The sequence below is a fragment of the Sphaeroforma arctica genome (genome assembly GCF_001186125.1).
Source record: "Sphaeroforma arctica JP610 unplaced genomic scaffold supercont1.141, whole genome shotgun sequence".
NCBI classification, from domain to species: Eukaryota; class Ichthyosporea; order Ichthyophonida; genus Sphaeroforma; species Sphaeroforma arctica.
The window spans coordinates 127,048-135,224 of record NW_014040417.1 but is presented as its reverse complement, the minus strand read 5'-3'; the positions used below and the strand labels follow the sequence as shown (position 1 = coordinate 135,224).

Genomic DNA, 8,177 nt, shown 5'->3' with positions numbered 1-8,177 from the left:
ATATGTTAGAAAAGATCATACTTACAATGGTATCCGACTACACCTGTGCCTCGGCATAGGTCACATTGTTCGTACGTGGGGTCAGCCTCAGATACCCAGCAGCTCCTAAGCCATTGTGATAGATTGGACATGATACTACACTTCTGCCGTTGTTGTATTCGAAACCATCTGTTATATCTGTGAAAACTGTATCTATCCAAAAAAAAAAGTATAAACTTGTAAATATAATGTTAGTTAGATATACGTTGCCGCGAAGGAGCCAGGTAATCCAATAATATGCGAGAATTGGCGTGGTATGTACGTATTTGTAACTAGAGAGAGAACTTTGATATGTTATTCAACAGCAGCTGAGTGACGAATGTTGTGTCCTAATACCACTACTATCCCTATTGTATGCGCGTACAAGTACCTATTTGACTATACGTATATTCTACTTATCAACGCGTTTCAGCTTGATATAAGCGCACCGTGATATTAAATTACGTAATTAGTTTCAAGTATTGCTCTGCATTTGGAGTGCAGGTGTGATATCACATATCTATAAAATATATAAAAACATACCGTATATTGTATTTAAAAAAAACTGAAGACTACATAAAATAAATTATATAGAAAAATACCTCTACTCTGGGGGGCCTGGGCCTGCCGGTAAATACTGTTGCTGGTAACATTGAAAATACAATACCTTCTAATCAATTCGATGATGTCAGTCTCGACCAATTAAATAACAGTATACGGCCTTCTACATTAATATCTATAAATAGATATTTTCTTGACATACAGCATTGTGTAAATATTTAAAAAAAAAAATACATGCAGTCATGCACATAAATACGTACATAATTTTTTTGTGTTATGTTTTTGTTGAAAAAAAAAACAGCCAAAACCCATATTAGAAAGACTGACCAAGAGACTCCAAGAGGCAACCAGACCGCAAGACAATATAAAAAAATAAAAATGAGATTTCAGACGTTTATGTTATATTTTTATATCTCCTAAAAAACAATACAATGTAAATACATATGTGTGTAAATACAATTGTTTTTATATATAAAAAACTACAAAGTATAGAGCTTAAATATATAAATAGATATTCCTGTGACACATTCATATACCCCTGACTAATTAAATGGGGTTATCGATCCTTACTACATATTCCTTTTTTGTTGTAAAAAATAGCAAACAAAAAAATTTACTTGACACATTCATAAATGAATACAAATACACAGAATCACAGAGTCAAACTAAGTTCATAACGTTATGGGGGTAGAAGTTGAACGTTATAACGGTTATAATGTGTTCAGAATGGCCTATCTAAGTTCCTTTATAGGACTGGTTCGTATCGTGAACATCGCACACACTTAAATGTTTAGACCCGAAAGTTGCACATATGAGCATACAGAGGACCGCATGTAAAATAAAGGTTTAACGTAAACGTATATTTATTCGATTTATTAAAGTTTTAACAGAAACCGGTTTGAGGTCTATTAATTTATTCACAGGGGGGTTTAAAATTTAAAAATTCAGGGGCCTACATACAGTCCCTCTCTACAAGTCTGTAAAGTCCCTACGTACACTCCCCTACACTCTACAGGCTACCACCGTTAGCTTTACCACAGATGCTTGTATATAGCCGTCTATGTGAGAAGATTTGTGTAGTTTAGATACGCATCTGATATTTACGATGGTTTAGATTTTAGTAGATTGAAAAAACAGTATTGCAGTATATATTGTAGACTTTCTAGTAACTGCTGTGGCATGTACTATCTCAGTATGGCAGTATAACGTAATGCATTTGTATTTTCCACACTGGCTTGCGGTTATGGGAAAGAAGAGCGGAGGTGCGTGTGCACACATACCGCACATATACAATCTGTACTTTTGGCTGAACTCCTACTTCGATATCTAACTAAACGCTGTTAGCAATTCAATCACATCCACTCGGTATCGACTACTTATGATGTCGAACACAATGGCTGCAGAGACTTCACAATCTATCACAGAGGAATTGTATAGCAATAGTGATAATACAACACACACAATGAGTAGCAATATATCACACAGTACTGGTGATGCATTACACAGCCCTGTAAATACGGTACACGTCAATGGTGATGCATTCCACAGCATCGGTAAGGATGTAGCACAACGCAATGGTAGTGATGTTGTCGCTGGGGGAAAGGTACGTCTCAAATCCTCTCCAGTTATACGACTAGAAGCCATTTCAAGAACAGAGTTTGTCTGCATCACAAGCTTAGTGTTCATGGCGACTGTTTTTCTGGTGGTGCTACTGCTGGTAATGCCTTCATGGATGCTGTTGGAAAGTCACTATCCTGTGACCATGTGTACACCTGATGATGTGGCTGCGTTTGGCATGTCGCTAGGTAAGCAGATGAGCTGTGTGTATGTGTGCGATGCCACTGCTATATACTCGCAGCTACTAAAGGCAAACATGGACAACGATACGCTCTGTGGGAAGGATGGCGATGTTCTGGAACTGGATAGTAATACGACCTTAGTGTGTGCATACGATAATCTGTACCAAGGTGTGAATGAAAGTATGATCGATATGAACAATTCCACCAATCTCACTACGGTTCTGCTATCCACGTACACGGACTACCAACCCATCAATGGCGATTTCGACGTGCTCATGTACATCTCACGACCCCCAAGTGAAAACTGGGACGGTCAGCCGTACACACTGCACCTGAACTTCACAGTGATCTTGCAAGGCCAGCAGATAGCTGAGCAGAACACTATCCTTAACAGCATTGTGAGTCATGCTGGGGATTTGGAATGTGGATGGGTCGGGAGTGTGTGTGAGGTGTCGCTGTTGACGGCTTCTGAACTGGGCCGTGACGATTGTGCGGATCTGTTTGAGTTTGAGAGCATCACTGTGCAGGTGCTATTCCACCAATGGTTTAGTCCTTTCAGTGCTACCCTCAATATGGCTACCACCAACTCAGTTAACAACACCATAGCCGACAGTAAAAATACCACAACTACCACAACTACCACAACTACTCAGCTTAAAGCTAACAGTGGAACGAGTGAGCATGGCTCGAGTGTGAGCGTTGTGTACATCACTGTCTCTGACGCTTTCCTGTGGTGTATCTTTGGCACCCACGTTCTGCTCGGGGGTGGTATGGTAGTGTACACAGTAGTCTTTATCCGCATGACATACGCACATACCCAATTGCCCTTCTCGGAATGGATTGTGGAGCGCAAATGGGCTGTGTGCCAGTGCGTGGCTGCCATCATAGTGGCAAGTGATCCCGTTTACTACATGGCCGTTTCCAACATCATCTACACCAGTACAGCCGCCCTGACCACTCTCATAGCCACGGACGAGCTAATCGTGAACCTGAGTGTCGGCGTGATATTCTTCGTTAATCTTTTGTTCATGCATTCCTTCTACATGGAGGGCCACGTCTCCATGGGCAGCTGGCGGTTCTACCTGTCCAAGATCGTCTTCCTGTGTGTGTGGGTGGCTGTGGTTCTGTTGCTGTTCTCGTTTGAGTTCATGGAGCTGTTCGACAAGGCGTCATACCAAGCAATCGGTCGGATGGACACTGCGGGTTTTGTGCTCTCCATCACACTCGTTTCCTTCTACTTTGGCCGCATGATGTGGGTTGGGCATCTGAACGTGCGACGCTTTCGCGGCGAGTGGTCGCTGTATGTGCGGCACAGACAGATAGGCGTGCGAGTGATGATACTATACCAGAGTATGGTGTATGTCATCTGGATCTTGGAGGGGTCCGTACTGCCCAATGTGTGGCTGAATAGGCTGCGCGTGGATCGCTACGACTCCTACACTGGCTTCTCCACCTTATTTGTCCGCAGCTTCGCAACCAATGTGCTGGTAGTCCTGACAGTCGTTAGCACCACCTACGGATACCTACCTCCAAGCAAGGAGCAGCTAGACGTGGCTGTGACGGAGGTGTCTATACTCAATCGATCGTCACATGTGCGTGGTGTGTTCTCGTTGTACACAGCCCATTGGATGCGTGCGGGTAGTCGGTTTGCGTACAAGCACACGACGGTGGGTGTCCAGCGGCAGTCTGCCTGTGGAACTCCTTATCATCAAATCAGTGCGCCAGGGCTGTGCAAGAGCGACGGAGGTGAATCTAAGGGCGACGGGAGACTCTGTAGTGAGTCGCATAGTACCACAGAAAGAAACCCGAGTGGTGAGATAGTTCTGAATAGTGTATATACGGCTGGTATGACGGGTGATGTAGACCCTGAGCACGAGACCGGCCGAGGTTTCCTCGGTAGAGAGTGTGTGAATAGGGACACCCAGGTAGTTTCCCCCAGACGTATGGCCAGGCAAGGCTATGTGGGTGTCGTTAGTAGGGCCGTGTGTGTGGGTGCTGTGTCGTCTGTGCGAAGAACACAGACGTGCTGCGCACAGGAGGGTGTGTGTCTGCGTGATGACGTGTGCTGTGCACACGCTGCTGTGAATTGTTCAGTGAGAGGCAGCGGGCGACGTAACTCTATCCACACCGCGAGCGATCGACAAAGCCATACGGGTGACCCTTGCACCCGAGACAGAGGTTGTGGGTTGCTGGGTGGGAGGCTAGTGAGTGGGAGCCATCTGCCACACACTCACGGAGTGTTTGGGAGAAGTTCAGCTCAACACTGTGCGGAAACAAGTGAGGGGATTGCGGCCTACGCACTGGGTCAAGAGGTCGGAAATCCGTATCAGGGTCAAGAGGTAGGTAGCCCTTATCAGGGTCAAGTGGTAGGTAGCCCTCATCAGGGTCAAGCGGTAGGTAGCCCTTATCATGGTCAAGCGGTAGGTAGCCCTTCTCAGGGTCAAGTGGTAAGTAGCCCTTGTCAGAGTCAAGAGGTACGTAACCCTTGTCAGGGTCAAGATGTAGGTAGCCCTTATCAGAGTCAAGAGGTACGTAGCCCTTGTCAGGGTCAATTGGTAGGTAGCCCTTATCAGAGTCAAAAGGTAGGTATCCCTCGTCAGGGTCAAGAGGTAGGTAGCCCTTGTCAGGTCCAAGCGGTAGGTAGTCCGTATAGTGGCAGACGGCCGATGCCGAGTGTGTCGAACAATGCTTGCCCAGAGCCACATATGAAGACTCTGGGTATAGGGAAGGTGAGTCAGGCTGAGCGCGAGGGCATGCAGACGTTTAAGACCGCCTTTGAAGGCAACAACACGGACTACCACGTGATCGAGCACGTAGAAGACGCTGCCACGGACACGCATTTCCTGGTGTTCACACAGGACGACAACCTGGTGATATCCTTCCGTGGCACGAAAAGCAAAGATAACGCGGTCACTGACTTACGCGCGAGTCTCGTACCTACATGTACGGACCTTACCAGAGCCAGCCGTCGCTCCAGGCACTCGTGTGCGACTCAATCGGATTGCCGAACGGAGAATGTCCTAGTGCATCAGGGCTTTATGATGGCCTTCGCGTCCATTCGCGAGCGTTTGTTTGCGTGCATGCGGCAGCAGATTGAGCGTGCACAGGACTTACAGGGGCCAGGTGCGAATGTGTGCGCACAGTGTAGTGTTCTGCGGACGGCTGGTAGGGAGACTACAGGGGATGCGAGTACCAAACCACTCAGAGACGCAGACCCGCATCTTGCATCAGATGGCGATCACATGCCGGATTTGGCCAGTGAGGTGGTGTCGAACAGGCACAGGACAAGTCCACACAGAGAAAGCCCTTGTACAATCCCCAGTCACACTTCGGGTATTGGGTGTGGGGAGATCTCAGGGAAACGCCCTGCACCACTCCACACATTCATCACCGGCCACAGTTTAGGAGGAGCTCTAGCCACCCTCTGTGCGTTTGAGTTGGCCCAGGAGTTTGCTACGAGTGAGTTAGAGCTGACTGTGTATACGTTTGGGAGTCCCCGTGTTGGCAACAGCCGCTTCGCGGCACAGTACAACCAACTAGTACCCAACACGCACCGACTGGTGAATGATGGCGATCCCGTCTGTGGCCTGCCAAAGTTCATGGCTCCTCAGTTCCTGAATATCACCTACAAGCATGTGGGAACGTGCTATGTGATAGCCGAGCGTGGAGATATGATCATCAACCCGTGCTTCCCCGAGAGGATGTTCCAGCTACGCTCCAAACGCATACCATCGCAGCACACTATCGGCAGCTATCGTACGGGTATACTCCGATGTCTGAAGACAATGACCCGGCGGCTCTTGGCCCAACAGAAAGGCCAGCCACTGGAGGCAGAGGCGGAGGCGAGTTATGAGCTGGGCACTGCCTTGCAAGTATTTACCTCTGTACTGAGTGCCCCTAGTGAGATGTACACGTACGACAATGAAGCCGGTGCGGCCGACGATGGGTTGCATCAGTATGCGAAGGACCCTTCCCAGGCCGGGCCTGCGAGCGTTAGATATCTCAAAGATGTTGCGCAGATGAGCCTCAACGACAGTATGGCTCTGAACAGTAGGAAGAGTAGGAGGAAACCCCGGAGAGGCTCCTCAGCTTCTGTGCATGAAGATACTAGACAACAGAAAGGAGGCAAGGTCCTTCATAGAACGCCAACGATCCCGCCTGCAGCCCGTCCCAGCAGCTCAACTGTCCAATTGTCCCATTTAAAGCACTTAAAACGGGCTCTATCCACGCGAGATATGCACCATCGTGATGCTAGTCTGATCAAGCCAATCGCAGACGCACGAGAAACCACGCGCTTCGATGCTCCATGGGAGGATCATAGCGTAGCCACCGCACCTTCAGTGCCTGCCTACGATATTGAGACCGGAGGTAAAGAAAAGGCCGAGGAGAAGATATTATAAGAAATGTCAATGGATTGAAATTGTCTCGGACATGTGGCTCTGTTGCTTTTCCGAACTATACTAGCGTTTCTCGCTGATATAAAACATCGTATTATGCAGGCGTTCACTGCATGAATATAATAAATTTAGTAAAAACCACCATCTACCGTATTGTGGGTTGTAGTACGCTTCAAGTTTATTGATTAGAGGGTATATAGAGTATAACTTTAGCGGATATACGACATAATAGTAATATGTGCTGTTAGTTATATTAAGTATGACAATCATCATGATACTTGTAAAAGTTTATAGTATAAACAATTATAATAAAGTTTATAGTATAATTTTACAGGGCACCTAAATTGTGATCCCGTTGTTCTATTTCCTGCTAGCATACCATGTCTGGATTCGCACAAACGCGGGTACCACCAACTTGTTCTGATAGTAGTGTTGCAGACACCACGCCACCACGAAGGCAGCGCAGAAGACCGTCGCCTTCATCACAACCCCTTCCCCGTGCAGCCAAAACTCAGCCAGTGGTGTGTCAATGTGCTTCTCTGGGTGCACGGCCTGGTTGATGTAGTAATCTCCCAGAGCTTTGTGCACAATATATAGAGGATACGACACCCCACCCACACTATTGATCAGTTGACAGTTCAGCACCTGGATCATCAAGCTCGAGTTGCGCTGCGGTATGTCGCAGAGTGTGTACAACAAAGCACAGAACAGTACAGGAATTAGTACATGAGCCACACTATCTGCCACAGCTGGCTGGAAAGTACCGAACATTCCCAGTGGGCAGATCGCAGACACCACCAGTGCGGTTGCCATAGTGTCGATTGTCACTGCGCGGGAGACTCGGTATTTGAGGCTTGTCCATTTGCCTTGGTGCAGATCATACGCACGGTGTGTGGGCAGTGACATGCTATCCCTAAACGTGAATACGGCTAGTTCGGCTGTTAGAATACCACCCACGAACATGGGTAGGTGCCCTAGAGGGTTGGCAACAGCCCAAATGAATACATATGTCACCGCAAAGTATGCCCACAGAACCATGGTCATGATCAAGCACACCAGCACAAGTTTCCTTGAGCCTGACACCGGCTCATTTGTAGCTGACGGGAGGACGCCTACACGAAAGTGGCGTAAGAACTTTAGCACCAGGGGGAACATGAAGTACAGATTCCATTGTGTGGCAGCGTACCACATGTCCTGCATAGCCTTGGCATCCTTTGTGGACCAAGTCTGCATTCCCGTGAGGTACAATGCGTAGGTCCAAGCTTGTGTATATGCACTCGAATAGTCACGTTCAAGTTTTCCCGTATACATGTCAGTATACTCGCTTGTATCGGCCATGTATGCGCGATATATTGGGTACTCCAGGGCGATGCCAACCCACAACAAAGGCAGCATTGCCAAT

General features: G+C 47.3%; 2 protein-coding genes across 2 annotated transcripts; one reads left to right on the top strand and one right to left on the bottom strand.

The window, feature by feature from the left end:
* Window positions 1-1,631: 1,631 nt before the first annotated feature.
* On the top strand, window positions 1,632-6,926 carry SARC_02958 (hypothetical protein). The gene is made up of 2 exons (XM_014303274.1): window positions 1,632-4,721; window positions 4,992-6,926. The coding sequence occupies exons 1-2, from the start codon at window positions 1,958-1,960 to the stop codon at window positions 6,776-6,778; spliced, it is 4,551 nt and encodes a 1,516-aa protein (XP_014158749.1). The 5' UTR covers window positions 1,632-1,957; the 3' UTR covers window positions 6,779-6,926.
* Window positions 6,927-6,931: 5 nt separating this feature from the next.
* Window positions 6,932-8,170, bottom strand: SARC_02957 (hypothetical protein; the record flags this gene model as incomplete). Its single annotated transcript, XM_014303273.1, has 1 exon — window positions 6,932-8,170. One exon carries the CDS (start codon window positions 8,168-8,170, stop codon window positions 7,136-7,138), a length of 1,035 nt encoding a protein of 344 aa, XP_014158748.1. The 3' UTR covers window positions 6,932-7,135.
* Between the last annotated feature and the right edge of the window lie 7 nt (window positions 8,171-8,177).